Source organism: Oryctolagus cuniculus, chromosome 13 (genome assembly GCF_964237555.1).
Source record: "Oryctolagus cuniculus chromosome 13, mOryCun1.1, whole genome shotgun sequence".
Taxonomy (NCBI): domain Eukaryota; kingdom Metazoa; phylum Chordata; class Mammalia; order Lagomorpha; family Leporidae; genus Oryctolagus; species Oryctolagus cuniculus.
In genome coordinates, this window is record NC_091444.1 from 90957526 (window position 1) to 90973006 (window position 15481).

Here is a 15481-nt window from a genome sequence, read left to right on the forward strand (position 1 = left end):
TGGAATGTAGGACTCTGCATGCTGGTACTTAATTTTCCCAGTTTTCATATCTAATAAACTAAGTATGAACAGAGCAGTCCACTAAGTAAAGGATCTCCAGATACTCACAAGGATTTTAATGGTAAAAGGAACCCTAAGATGAGAATGTTTAAGAATTCTAATTTACAATTACTTGGGGGCACTAAATCAGTTCTTAAAGAAAATTTAAAGTATATATTTTTGTTCTATATTGACACATCATTGTGGCATAGAATATGTTGTTTCCATATGTGTATTGTATTATACAATGTATAATGATCTGATTAGATCATTATTAGCATACCAGTCACCTCAAATATTCACTCTTCGGGAAAATTCAAAATCTTATTAACTATTTTGAGATTGCAGTTCCTCTTCTGTGCTTTAAAAACTGAGATTAAGTATGATTAAGTAATGTCTGTGTTCTCTGTAATCACACACACACACACACACATATGAGAGTATGCTAATCAGAACATCACTAGGATGGAACAATTAAAACAAATGAAATGTTAGGAATAATATTCCAATTTAGGCAAAGATCAGAATGCTATGACATTTTAAACCAATAAAATTTCAATATCTTAATTAACTTATGTCAATCCTAATAAAAGATAGGAATTTTAAACTAGGCACTTCAGGGTATCAAAAAATGAAAGGTATTTTTTAGCATCTCAGTTAAAGGTTACAGTCTCTAGATGAGAAATATATTTTTTCAGACATGAATCTGAAAAAGGATATCTGCATTATTTGTGTCAAAACCTTTTATCAAATCTGCAGACAAAAATAATTTTTAGAATGAAGATTGAAGGCATTTCAAATACTACATTTCTTTCCAGAGTAACATTTGTACTGCAAAATTACCTTGTCTGCATGTTTGTACTTCATTCATTCCCACTGATGTTGTCCAAAAAGGATGTATTGCTTCCAGACGAGGCTGAAGGAGTTTTGAAACAAGATAGTTAACAATGCGTATTTCATATAATATGTATTTAATAATTAGAGAAAAATGTAAAATACAAATTATTACCAGCCATTGAGAATATTCAAGACAAAAATGTAAACGTTATTACCGTCAACTCAGTGGATCCCTTAGCAAACTCTAAAAAGCAAAAGAGATATACAGTCAATTATATGTAAATATGACAAGGCCGACAATATATTGGTGCAGGTTTAGTATTGTGCTAAGTCCACATGTGTGGCTATGGAAATGATTACTGTAGGTTTGGGGGAAGTGGTTTATATTTGGGGTGCTAGGAAAACAACATGCAAGATAGAAGTATATATAAAAAAATACAAACCAGAGTTCTTTCAAAAATAAGTTCCTAGTATTATACAGCATAGTTGAGTGACTATATCACAGAAACCTATCTTATAATGAAATAAAAGGAGTACCAAGCTTTAATAACATCATGTGAAAGAAAGGAACATGCCAATACCCTGATCTCATCAAGATATGTTGTATACATAAAATGAAATGTCATACTGAATTCCATAAACATATACAATAATTTTTAATAAAAATAAAGATAAAAAATCAAATAAGATTCAACAATAGACCTATGGGTTTAATAAAACACACCACTAAGATTTCAAAAGGTATGACAATGTCTCAAAAAGTATGACTGTTAATTAAGCAAAAAGGTACCCATATGCCAAAGTGATCATGCTGAGTACTGGGGACAAATGTGATCTTTAATCAAAGGAACAAATCATGACCATGAGAGTCTAAATGAGAAAGCTGATGGTCGAATGTGACAGCATACCTTTACTGTACACATCAGAATCATTTATTCCATTGTGCTACAATTGTTTTTCGGTGTCTCCTGTATTTTGGAAGCGTACAGTTGTGATGAAAGATGAATATATAATTCATTTCTTAGCAGAGAAAGTGGTCTGACCTCATCAATTGGTTTATATACTTGGCTTTAGATAATAACACATAGTCCCAGTTTTCTATATTATGGGGACTACTGGTTTGTGTACATTTCTTTCCTCCTCTAGTTTAGCTTTGAAAGATTTTACTTATTTATCTGAAAGATGGAAGATGATAGATGAGAGAGACAGAGAAATATCTTCCATCTACTCTTCAAATGCCCACAAAAGCCATGGCAACATCAAATGGAGGGGTCGGCACTGTGGTGTAGCAGGTAAATCAGCTGCCTGCTGTGCCGGCATCCCATATAGGCACCAGTTTGAGACCTGGCTTCTCCCCTTCCAATCCAACTCTCTGCTGTGGCTTGGGAAAGCAGTAGAAGATGGCCCAAGTCCTTGGGCCCCTGCACCCACTTGGGAGACCCAGAAGAAGCTCCTGGTTCCTGACTTCAGATCAGCTCAGCTCTGGCCTTTGTGACCATTTGGGGAGTAAACCAGCAGATGGAAATCTCTCTCTCTCTCTCTCTCTGCATCTCCTTCTCTGTGTAACTCTTTCAAATAAATAAATAAATTTTTAAAAAATCAAGTGGAAGCTAGGAGACTGGATTGCCTTCCAGCTCTCACACAAGTGTTGCAGAATCTCAAGTACTTGGGTCCATCATCCACTGCTTCCCAGGCAGTATTTCAGGAGGATGAACCTGAAGTGTGGCACCCGAATACGGAATACAGGCATCCCAACAGGTGGCTTAACCTACAGTCCCACAGTGCCTAGCCCTAGTTAGGTGTCTTAAAGATTTTTATCCCCTGATTCAAGGAGGTACATAGAACATATCTAAGTAATTGCATATAATATGCTTTTGATACAGAAACCTAGTCATCAAAAAGAATAAATTCATTAAGCTGCCACAGAATTATTAATATCACTTTTATTCTAAATCAATGCGATATTTACTGAAAAATTCTGGTATTGAAGGAATGAAGTCTATGATATCTTGCTTCCAAACACATTTATTCTAGCATAGTATGCTAACTTTAATTTTGTGAAACTACTTTATAAAAAATTTAGGTATAAGATAAGCCAATGATTCAATATTCAAATTTTTCTCATTTAAATAGCATCCATGCAATTTATATCACTAGTGCTTGAGAATTAAATGAAGTTCAAATGAGTGGCTGCAATACCAGCACACCATCCTGTTTTTGGTAATCTCTGGAGCAGCAATAACCTAATGTGTTTAAATGTGAACATACAGAAGGCATCTGAGGTGAATATTCTCAGGTTTCCTCATTAGTAACTCTAAATTTACCAGGTTCACTTTATTCTCTTCTTCCCTCTTCAGAATCATCCCTCCTTATCAAAAGTAATCTCTGGATCTGTGCTCTGGATTCTTCACCTTACCATTAATTTTAGGGATTATTCACACCACTTATTTTCCCATTTATCGCTACAATTTACAGTTCTAACTTCTATTTCAACCTCCCTTCAACTTTCCATCCAACTCTCCTTCCCTTCCCCAGAGCCTCTCTTACTTTCCTCCTTCTTCACTTCCTTCTTCCCTCTCATTCCTGTTTCCAATTTCTCCCTCTCCTCTTCTCTCCTCTCCTCCCCCTTCTTCCCCTCCCCTTCCCTCTCCTCTCTTCCCCTCCCCTCCCCTCTCCTTCCCTCTCCTCCCCCCTTCCCTCTCCTCTCCTTCTCTCCTCTGCCCTGCTCTCCTCTCTTCTTTACTTATCTCCACTCACTTCCCTCCCTCTCTCCTTCCTTCCTTCTTTCCTTGCTTTCTTGCTTTCCTCCTCCCCTGTCATCCTCTGGATAGGAACATGCTGAGAATTAAAAGCAAAAAATACTCTCCCTCTATCCTTTTAGTTCTTGAATACTTCTCCCAAGGTCCTTCTTTCAAATATCTCTGGAGGCAAACTTGTAACCTTAAAGCTCACCAGGGATTGTGATAAAAATGCAGAATCCCACATTTAAGGAAATAGAATGTGCATTCTGAATAAGGTCCCCAGAGATTCTTAAGTTTAAGAAGTTCTAGTCTTTACAAAGCTTCCTTATATATTCCTTTTCCTTAACTCCCCTTTCTGGAATGTAGCCTTAAGTTCATCCCTGCCACACCCCCCAAATTTAAATGGCATAAGATGTCATGGTTTAACGGGCTTTTTCTCAGGCAGTTAATTTTATTTCACCCTTTTTCCCATTCTAATTTCATTTAAAAAGACTAAAATTACAAAGTAATGAAATGACAAGTCAACCAGAACAATAGAACATTCAGAAATATATGGAGATGGTCAAAGGACATGAATGGACAATTCTCAAAAGAAGAAATACAAATAGTCAATATACACACATACACACACACACACACACACAAATATATATAGTACTCAATATTACTAGCCATTAGGAAAACGCAATGAGAAAATTACCATGAGATATCACCTCAGCCCTCAGAATGGCTGTTAACTCTCCCCCATTCTGAATCCTCATTCCCAGACTTTATTATGATTGTAGGTTATCCTGAAATGGAGCTAACACTTCAGCTCCTCTGGGACACTCACAATTTAATGCATTGCTAACTAGTGGCACAATACACAGCTTACCACTCTCATTTATCTTTTCCTTACTATGCATTTAATACACAACTTTCTTTAGCTATTGGTATACATCAATATTCATGTCTTAGATAAACATCTGTCAACTGGCTTTAAAAACTGCAGTTCTTACCTTCCAGTGGTTCATTCATATCTTTTCTTTTTGCATCGGCTGCCATTGATTGATTAATGGATTTCTTCCAAGAATTTGTAGAAATAGTCTATTAAAGTTAATGCCAATAATGAGCTGCATACACTTCCCAACAATGTTCTAAAAGAATCTTAATTTTCCACTTTCTAAAGATTTCCACTTTATAAAGGCAAAAATAAGATCAGCATGTTTTATACAAATTCTCAAGATCAGGCCTAACTTTGGGTTTCATGTTACTGATTCTATAAATGCAGCATGGAGGTTCAGAGGAGCAATAACTTATGATACTAAAAACACATATTTTAGCTACAAACTAACTCAAAAAGTCAACTCTGCATTGTATTCCCCAATAAAATAAAGAAGACAAACTAGAAAAACACATTGAAAAATTGTAGTGTTATAATACAGAGTTAAACACATAAACAATTTCTAGGTTTTGTCTTAAAATAACATTCTAAACATAAGAAACTTCAAAGTATGTCATACTGAGTATACACAGAACATCTCAGAAGCTGTACATTTACATACACAGTGGTTTAGAAATGCTAAGTTTTCTTTTCATTTACTTATTTGAGAGGTCAAGAGATACAGAGAAAGAAAAATATAACACGGAGAGAAAAAGAGAGAAAGAGACAGACAGGCTAGGGAATATATCAGTTCACTGGTTCTGTCTCCAAATGCCACCACTTGTCAGCCATGGGCCACACCAAAGCTGAGAGCCAAGAACTCAGTCCCAGTCTCTGATGTGGATGGCAAGAACACAATTACATTAGCTTAGACCTGTTGCTTACAGGGATGTACATTAGCTGGAAGCTGGATTTGGAATTAAGACATTAACCCAGGTACTAAGATGTAGGCTGCCAGAATCCCAACTGAGCTCTTAAATGCTAGGCAGAATTCCTGTCCTAAATATTATCTAATACAATGTTTAAACATGTGAAGATGGTTTGAATGAAACAGCAGGAGAGTAAGTAAAATTTTCCTTTATGTTATGCTTCATAACAGTATGCAAAAACCTGTATTAGTATGCAACTCATTGAAAGAAAGAAATACTGTGAAGATTGTACTGTAAGCTTTAATAAGAATAAGTGTATTTTTCTGCTTCAGCTTCTAACATGTGTCTGACACTCACTTGCATCATTTATTTTCTACACACAATAACATATTAAAAAAAGATTGAGGGTGATGGTTAGTCCACTACCTGCATCTTGCTAATTTCTGGAAGTGAAGAATAAAATAATAAACAGAGGTGATCCACTAATCTTTCTGTTCATAATGTCCTCCTTCTAGACATTCAAAGCGAATGTACATTCTCATTCTTATGCTGGGCAGCATCAAATCAGTAGCCATATTTTTTCCCTCTGCCTACAGAATTCCACCATACAACCCATTCCAACACAAAGCACAGACACCCTCAATATCTCTATTCAACAGTCTCTCATTACTTTTTATGAAGCATTTAGAGGTAATTTTTAGTGCTTGTTACCTTGATTTTCTGTTCCAACCATAAGAGAAGTAGCCCAAACCTGTAAAGTCAGTGCCTAACTGCCCTACCACATAGTTGGAACTCACCAACAAAATTTATTTAAGGTGTCAATTAAAATATTACCAGAAAGGCCTCTCAAGTATAAAATTACTATATTCCTATAGAAAATTTCCAAAAGAAATCATCCCTGAATTAGAAAAAGTTCCAAGGTAGTTAGTATTCATATATTTGGTCACTGGTAGAGTGGAAACATTCTTTATTTCTTAGAAAAGAGTATTCTTAACAAATTCCTTGTGGTATCTAAACCTTTCTTTTTCACTGCATGGTACTGGATTTATGAAAGAAACCTTGAGTTTGCACAGCTGTAAAGTACTTAGCACATAGTTGAATTACTCATGGGATGGGGAAATGTGAGGAACTAATTCCTTATAGGTATGCACTAAAGAGAGAAAGGGGAAACAGCCTCTTTGCAAGTGGTTGGTCAAATGGTGAAGAAGATAAGTCTAAAGGATTATGTCTGATGTGAGATTGCCTGCGCTTAAGTCTAGGCTCCTGCTCAGAATTCTAGCTTCCTACAAATGTGGGCAGAGTGAGGCAGTTTGTGGTGACTCAAGTACTTAAGTTCTAGCCATCCACATGGGAGACTGAAACTGAGTTTCCAGTTCCCGTATCTCAGCTTCAATGAGGTCATGTTCCTGGAGTTGCAGGCACACATAGGGATTGACCTATAGGACCCAAGAGAGTTCTGCGTGTCTGAACTGCATGTGAGTAGATATCTATCTGTGTATCTCTGTGTCTGCCTTTTGTGTCAATATCTTCAACAAGGTACAAAAAGCCTTAAGGAAAAGATCTAAACTATAATAGGTGTTTAGCTTCTAAACTGTGCCAGACTAGGGAGAGAATTTTGACAGTGGGGTAAGCTGTTCCTGGGGACACTGGCATCCCATAGAGTAGTGCCTAACCTACTATATTCGTACTCCAGATTCTAGATCATGTGCATGCTGCGAGGCAGGTATGGCTTATATACATGAGTCCCTGCCAAGCCTGCAGAGGGTCAACCAAATACCAAACTCCTAGATAGAAACTGCCCAGTCCTGAATGTGTCAAGTATTTGTGGAGTAAATCACTGCACTGAAGATCTCTCTGTTGGTTTGCCACTCAAATAAGTGAAAATAAGTAACATTAAAACATGCCAGGCACTTATTTTCACATTTTCTTTATTAAACTGATCACATAACAATGGCTACAATTATGGTTGTCCCACTTTAAAGTTTTGCTAATACCCAACAACCAAATGATAAAAAATGAGACCCACTAGTTTTCTGCCCAGAATATTCTAACACTAGACTTTCACACACATAATTCCATCTCATCCGTTCGTTGCCAGCATCATAGCTACATTCAGAAAGGTTTTCTCTGACTAAGGAATTCCAAATTCAAAGGTTGAGCATACACACAAACAGCTTATTCTACCCCATGCTCAGTTAAGCATATACACAAAGAGCAGATTCTACCCCATGTTCAGTTAGAGGCAGACATGGGAAAATAGAACAGGAACTAGTATAAACCACTATTTCTGCCACTGAAGTCAATATACTTGAAGAAAAGGCAGAAAACAGAATCCTCAATTCAGTCTTGAAGGTCAGGTAATATTGCTTAATTTCTGGCCGAGAGTCAGATTGGGTACAAAATAAGGACAGAAAGCCATCCGAGGTGTGAGGTAGATAGCTCTTCTGACTTCTTCACCACTGGGACAAGGGTTTAGCTCCTAATTCTTTTTCCTAGGTTCTAAAGGCAAGAGAGTTGGCTGAAGCGAATGTCAAGACAGCCTCAAAACCTCTCCTTTACGTAGCTTCAGATAAGTAAGGGGAAGCTTGTATTACATAGGTACTAGGTATCCCACTCTTTCCCAGATAAGAAATATCGTCAAGAGTATATGAACAAACAACAAATCTAGTTCCGAAATGGACACAGCACCTCAACAGACCTGTCTCAAAATAAGAGGTAGAAATGGCAATAAATATAAAAGTATGTTCAACATCACCAACCACCAGGGAAATGCATATCAATGCCTCAAAGAGATATCATACCACCCCTTCTCAAGATAGCTAAAATGTTTATCTGCCTGTCTTTTGTAAGTAGCTGTCTCTCAAGTAACTTTATTCCTTCAAGCAAACACCAATTTTGTTTTAACATGACTGAAATCAGGTATTTCCAAATCACAAGAAGACACAGTACCTTCGAATTCTTTTGTGATTTGCTGTCTTCAGGATCTCTTTGGGAGGTAGACTCCTTATCTACAAATGCAGTAACAGATCAACTAGTGAGAACATTTCTTCACATGGAAACATTTTACATAAAGGCGTGTCTCTCTCCACTCATGAATATTGCAATGAAATGAATATTTCAATGAAATATAACGAATAGTAAGGATGAATTTCAGAGGGTTGAAGCTGTTTCAGGAAGAAGTTGGTTATATAAAAAAAAGCCAAAGAAAACCCTCAAAGTAAATGGCTATCCAATTCAGAGCTACTCACTTCTGTTCATTGTATTTTAATATTAAGTTTCAAAGGATAGGCAACCACTACCCATGTTACCATTGTCCAATCCACGATCATAGTTGAACGCATATTTATTCACTGGCTGGTGTGGAGCAACTTGAGTGATGGCAATATCTTTTAAGCCCTTCTTACTCGCTACAGTTGACATTCCTTCCTGCAGGAAGATAAAATACAAATTCAACAATCACCCAAGTTCTCAACCCCTCAGCCACTCATTCAGGAAGACAGGATTTACTAAGTGTGTCATGTCACAGGCACAGTCCTTGCAAAGGTTGAGCATACACACAAACAATAGATTCTACCCCATGCTCAGTTAAGCATATACACAAAGAGCAGATTCTACCCCATGTTCAGTTAGAGGTAGACATGGGAAAATAGAACAGGAACGCATAAACCACTATTTCTGCCACTGAAGTCAATATAGTTGAAGAAAAGGCAGAAAAGAGAATCCTCAATTCAGTCTTGAAGGTCAGGTAATATTGCTTAATTTCTGGCCGAGAGTCAGATTGGGTACAAATAAGGACAGAAAGCCATCCGAGGTGTGAGGTAGATAGCTCATCTGACTTCTTCACCACTGGGCCAAGAATTTAGCTCCTAATTCTTTTTTCCTAGGTCCTAAAGGCAGGAGAGTTGGCTGAAGCGAATGTCAAGATAGCCTCAAAACCTCTCCTTTACGTAGCTTCAGATAAGTAAGGGGAAGCTTGTATTACATAGGTACTAGGTATCCCACTCTTTCCCAGATAAGAAATATCGTCAAGAGTATATGAACAAACAACAAATCTAGTTCCGAAATGGACACAGCACCTCAACAGACCTGTCAAAAGTAGCCTCTCAGCTTAAAAAACACATATATCCTAAAGGAAGTCACTGTGTGCTTTAGTGGTCTCTTTGCTTCAACTTGTATGCATACTTTAGAATTTCTTGGTTTTTTTTTTTTTTTTTTTTTTTTTTTTTTTTTTTTTTATACATTGGCTACCACAGATGCTCATTACACCTACGTGGGCATTAAATACTGGCATATTTTATGAATGTGGTATATGGCATGCAAAAAGGCTATATCTTCTTTGCAAAGTACCGTAGCTAAAAGTGACAGTGCAACATACTAATATGTGCTATGACTTAAATAAGGTCCGTGATACCACTATACTGCTTAAACCTAAGAGCTCTGAACATGGCTACCTCACTCTCTTTTTGTCACAGTAAGAAAAATCATTTTAACTTATGTTAGTATTTACATATTTACCAAAATGATAGTCCAGATTCATCCAATTCTAATTATCTCTATTTATGAGAACACCACCAAAGTGGTTGTCCTCCCACAGATTTACTACTTCGCATTTACTACTTGCTTTAAATGTTACTACTTGCGTATCTCAGCTGCTATTCCAAAGATGTTAAGAATGCACTGAAACACAGGTATTAGGTTTTCAACTTGCAAGTTGTGGAGATAACACATCAATTTTGGTATCTAAAAATCTCATCAGCATGACAAGACATCTATAGATATATTGGAATCAGATGTCTGGTGTTACATTCTTTTTTTGTTGTTGCTGTTAATGAATATAATTTGCAGAGCAAATTTATTTCTTTATATTACCAAGGTCCTATTTATGTGTTTTGAATTATGCTACAATTGTCACACTAAATAAGTCATGTAGAACTGTAGAAGACTACTAAAGTAGCAGGGCAATAGTTATAACATAATGCATTACTAATTGTTTGATGAAAACAAGGAAATCAGAGAGTGTACGCACACAGATGAAAAAGAAGAGCCACCCCCAGTACTCAGTAGGCCCCTGCCCCAGTGGCTCAGATGCTGAGCAGGACAGCAGCATGCAATATGAAAAATTCCAGGGTTCCATTACCGACCCCTGTGCAGGAACCCAGCTTACTGCAAACGTGCAATCAGGGAGGGAGTCAATGATGTCTCAAGCTCTTGGGTCCCAGACACCCATGAGGGACACCTGGGTTGAGTTTCTAACTCCTGACATCTTCATTTGGCCTGGCTCTGTTCATGGCGTCACAAACATTTGGCAGGTGATCTCTCGGTGTCTGCCTCACTTGTGTCTTTACTATCTCTCTTGATAAAGTGGTGGCAGAAAAAACAAGCACTCTTTTCTATATTTTACCATCGATTAATATAACACTCACATATAAAAGTCACAAGAAAACAAGGGACAGTACCTCAGACTTTAAGGAGTATTTTAAAGGCTCATCATCTGGTCTGAAGCCAGGCATATCTATAAAACATAGGCAGGGATGTACTAATGAGAACATTTGTCAACTGTTGCTTTTTTTTAAAAGATATTTTAATTTATTTGAAAGTCAGAGTTATACCGAGAGAGACAGAGAGAGAGAGGTCTTCCATCCACTGGTTCACTCCCTGTTGGCTGCAACAGCAAGAGCTATGCCAATCTGCAACCAGGAGCCAGCAGCTTCTTATGGGTCTCCAATGTGGGCATGTGGGCATGTGGGCGCAGGGGCCCAAGGTCTTGCATCATCTTCTACTTTCCCAGGCCATAGCAGATATCTGGATGGGAAGTAGAGCAGCTGGCACTTGAACCAGTGCCCATATGAGATGCCAGCACTGCAGGCGGGGGCTTTACCCACTACACCATATCGCCAGCCCCAACTATTGCTTTTAAAAATTTACACATTCAGCTGAGTTCATCAATAATATACTAAAATTTAAGTAACAGCAATAAAGAATTTCAGATAGAGGGCCAGTGCTCTGGCATAGCAGGTAGAGCCACGGCGATTCAGCAATGGCATACCATATGGCTACGGGTGCAAGTTCCAGTGGCCCCACTTCTGATCCAGCTCTCTGCTAATGTACCTGGGTAAGCAATACAAGATAGCCTGAGTCTTTGGCCCCTTGCACGTACATGGGAGTCCCAGAAGATGCTTCTGGATCCTGGCTTTGGCCTGACCCAGTCCTGCCCATTGTGGCCATTTGGGGAGTGAACGAGCAGATGCAAGATCTCTCTCTCTCCCTCTCTGTCTCTCTTGCACACACTCTCTCTCTTTCTTTCTTTCTCTCTCTCTCACACACACACTCTGCCTCTATGCCTCTGACTCCACCTCTCCCTCTCTGTATCTCTTTCTGATAAAAACATAAATTAAAAAAAAAAGAATTTCTGCTTGTTCAATCAGCACTTTAAACCAGGTTGAGTTGGACATAGAAACAAATAGCGAAAGAAAAATCATCAAAATAATGGAAATCATTTCAGTTCAGACATTAGTACTTAAACAGTGTTTCATTGATAGATACTGACCAATAGTTTTGTCTTCTGGCACTCCAGCAATACCAGATAATGTGTCCTTTGCATGCTCTTGTGCACTTAGACTGACAGCCACATCCTTTTCAGTATCTCCACTTGATGCCATTGACGCTTTTCTCTACAGAAAGAAATAATGCCACAAATTCAGCAAACATTCATTCACATGCTCAGCCAAACAGGAAGATGTTTGCTGTGCTTGGGAAGCAATAGGAGTGCTCAAACAATGAGCTAAATATAAGGAAAGAAGACAGATTCTATCCTGTAGACTAGGGGCAAATTGACCTATGTCGAACAAAGAACAGAAAACCAGAATTCCTCATTTTCAACTATCGCAGTCAGTAAATTACAATGAGGGTAGGATGACAGAATCTTCAGCATGACTTTGAAAACTGAGGCAAGGCTATAGGGTTAGGAACACATTTAGTAAAGCAGATAAAATGCAGGGGCAAAGCATGATGGGCCTGCAAGCATGATGGCAGTGTGAACAAAAGGAGGAGGCAAAACATGGCAAATGAGGGTTAATAAAGTAAGGAAGTAAAATGGCCAACATATTATTGAAACTGAGAGAGACAGGTGCAGCACGTATCCAAGACCAAACCATGAATGCCTATGGCATGCTGGAATCGGAGCTCGGCAGCAATGGGCTCCATCTTTCTCATTCACCATTTTATCAATGTAGAAGAATATTTATAGTTATGCTAATACTAACATATCTATCATAAACATGTTGAATTTATTAAATTTTCCAAGATAGCCTATGTTTATTAAAGACACCATTTAAACAGGCTTTATTTTCCCAAAAGAAAAATGAATTATTATTCATGTTTTACCTCATGCTGAAATGCCATTACATTCTGATTAATAATGGCATTTTGATTCATTATGCTTTTATTTGGAATTCTAAGCACATAGAAATGGCAGTCCAAATATTTCTCTCAAAATCTCATTCAGATGAACAGGTGGCATTAGATATCACAAGATAATATTATTCACATTGGTGGAGCTAAAATAAATTTTTAATTTTTAAGATACAGCTAGTTTCCAAACCAAAACGGATTCCTTATCTCTCTCAGGTCTACTTTATTATTGTCTACATTTAACTACACCAACGGAGTCACACAAATGTGTAGATCTTCTCTAATGTGGCAGTGCACTGTTTACAATGCATTACTAACTTTATGATGGAAATAAATCATACAGGGCAGGCGTGAGAAAGGAAACTCAAATCTTCCTCTTTGTAGTCACTTGCCACAGTGGCTCGGATGCTAAGTGGGACAACAGCATACAATATTTCAGGGTTCCTTTACTGATTCCTGCTTCTCTCCCTCGCATCTTACTGAGGCATATGCAAGGAAGAAATAGGTAGTGACTCAAGCTGTTGTGTCCCTGGCACCCATGGGAGGCCTGGGTTTAGTTTCTGACTCCTTTCACCTGGAACAGGCCTGGCAGGCATCTGGCCGGTATACTGTCTGTGTGTGTCTGCACACGCATCTTTCTTATCTTTCTCTCTGCCTTTGAAATAATTTTTAAAAGGCAAAAAAGAAGCAACTACACCTTTACACATCTCAGCATCAATTAATGCTCACATTTCAAAGTCACAAGAAAATAAAAGGCAATAGCGCAGATTTGGAAGTGGATTCCAGACGTTCATCTTCTGATCTGGAGGTAGCCACTGGATTTACAAAACATAATCACAGCCCCTTGAATGAGAACATGTATTTCTATGAAGTTTATAGGTAAATCCACAATCTACCACCATTCAGGAATATTGCAATAAAATGACAGTAGTGGCAATAAAGTGCAGAATGTAGAAACTATTGTAATAGGGAGATACTTAGCATATACATAAAGCTAAAGAAAATGCAAAAGGAAATGAATGTCATAATGGGACCTACACTTCCCAGTTTAAACAGCAGCAATGATACCGTGATTCATTAAAATATACTGACCTCTTTGGCTATCCTTGCCCAACTACATGACAGGAAATAATCCAGAATATCTCCTTCTGGGACACCTCCAGTGCCAGCACGAACTTCACCCTTTCCACTTGATGTTTCTTCCTATGCCAAAAATAAATAAATTAATTAATTAATAAATACTAAAACAAAACAAGCAATCCAGAAACTCAGCAAACAATCAGTGGCTCCATCACTAAGATACAATTTAATCTGCTTGTCAATTCCTAGGCACATTTCCTCCAGAAAGATAAATATATAAACAGAGGTATTTTCTACCCTATGCTAAGTGGGAGCAGATACATAGGAAAACAAAGAATAGGAGCATATAATTCACCACTTCTACCACTGAGGTAAAAAAAAAAAAGCTACAGTAAAGGCTGACTTGAAACAAGACCCACAGCTTTCAGCATATACAAAAACTCAATTCAAAATGGATCAAGGAACTAAACTTAATACCTGAAGGTATCAAGGTACTACAGGAAAACCTAAGAGAAATGCTGTGAGGCATTGGCCTAGGCAAATACTTTTTGGATAAGACTCTCAAAGCACTGGTGCTAAAAACACAAACAGGCAGACAGGACTGAATCAAGCTAAGAGTCTGCCTATCAAAGGACGCTGTGCATCTAATTTATCTTCTATTCTATTAATTCATTTTCAAAAGGTATATAGAGCTCAGGAAACTTAACAACAACAAAGCAAATGATCTCAGGAAGAAACAGGTACAGGAAATAACAGGTATTTTTCAAAGGACGAAATACAAATGGTCAACAGACACATGAAAACATGCTCAGGGAAAAGCAAATAAACAACATAATGAGGTATCACTTCTCTCCAGTAAGAACATCTGTTAGCCAAAATCAAAGAATAACAAAAGCTGCTGAAGTGGTGTAGCCAAATTCAGTAGTGGTAGGAACACAAATCGGTATAGCCGTTAAGGAAAACAACACAGAGATTCTGTAGAAAACGAAAAATGGATCTACCATGTGACCCAGTTCTCCAACACTTGGGAATGCATCCAAAGAAAGCGAAACGGCATATGAGACTGGTACCTGCATTCTCATGTTAAGAGTAGCACAAGTCACAGTAGTAAAGGGATGAAGTCAGCCTTTGAGCTCCATCAACTAATGATTGGACAATGTTACATGATGAACTATCACTCAGCCATAAACTATGAATTACTGATATTTGGAGCAAAACATGGAACTGGAGATCATTATTCTAAGTGAAGTGAGCCACCCAGAAACACAAATACCACGTTTTCATTTATTTGTAAAAGTAAATTTATAGAGAGCACAAAGTTGTGTGGCTATCATATGATCTGATATATACTTAGAAATATTGTGACACTGAGTTATTGTATTACACAACAATATATTCCTCTTTCCTCACAAAATGATCAATGAATACCTCATTAGGTAAAATTATTATCCATTTTCAAGAAAAGAGTGCATACATGTATACCTGTAATATATACATAAGATGTGACTGTGGCAAAATGTAAAAAAAAAAAAAAACTGTTGAATCTTAAAGCTAAAAAAATGTATAAAAACATTCAAAAGGCT

At 37.6% G+C, this 15481-nt stretch overlaps 1 protein-coding gene across 23 annotated transcripts in view; it reads right to left on the reverse strand.

Annotated features, from left to right (window-relative positions):
- The window catches only part of LOC103346877 (ankyrin repeat domain-containing protein 26), a 144289-nt gene that overhangs the window by 96700 nt on the left and 32108 nt on the right, over positions 1 to 15481 (reverse strand). For 18 of the 23 annotated variants that reach the window (XM_070055876.1, XM_070055873.1, XM_070055874.1 and 15 more), the window contains 8 exons: positions 13911 to 14021; positions 11956 to 12079; positions 10865 to 10920; positions 8708 to 8834; positions 8358 to 8416; positions 4616 to 4703; positions 1092 to 1120; positions 883 to 955 (listed from right to left, as the gene is read on the reverse strand). In XM_070055876.1, coding sequence (XP_069911977.1) covers positions 883 to 955; positions 1092 to 1120; positions 4616 to 4703; positions 8358 to 8416; positions 8708 to 8834; positions 10865 to 10920; positions 11956 to 12079; positions 13911 to 14021 — 667 coding nt within the window. The remainder of the gene's footprint in view (positions 1 to 882; positions 956 to 1091; positions 1121 to 4615; positions 4704 to 8357; positions 8417 to 8707; positions 8835 to 10864; positions 10921 to 11955; positions 12080 to 13910; positions 14022 to 15481) is intronic. The other 5 variants (XM_070055867.1, XM_070055866.1, XM_070055875.1 and 2 more) reach the window with 5 other exon arrangements.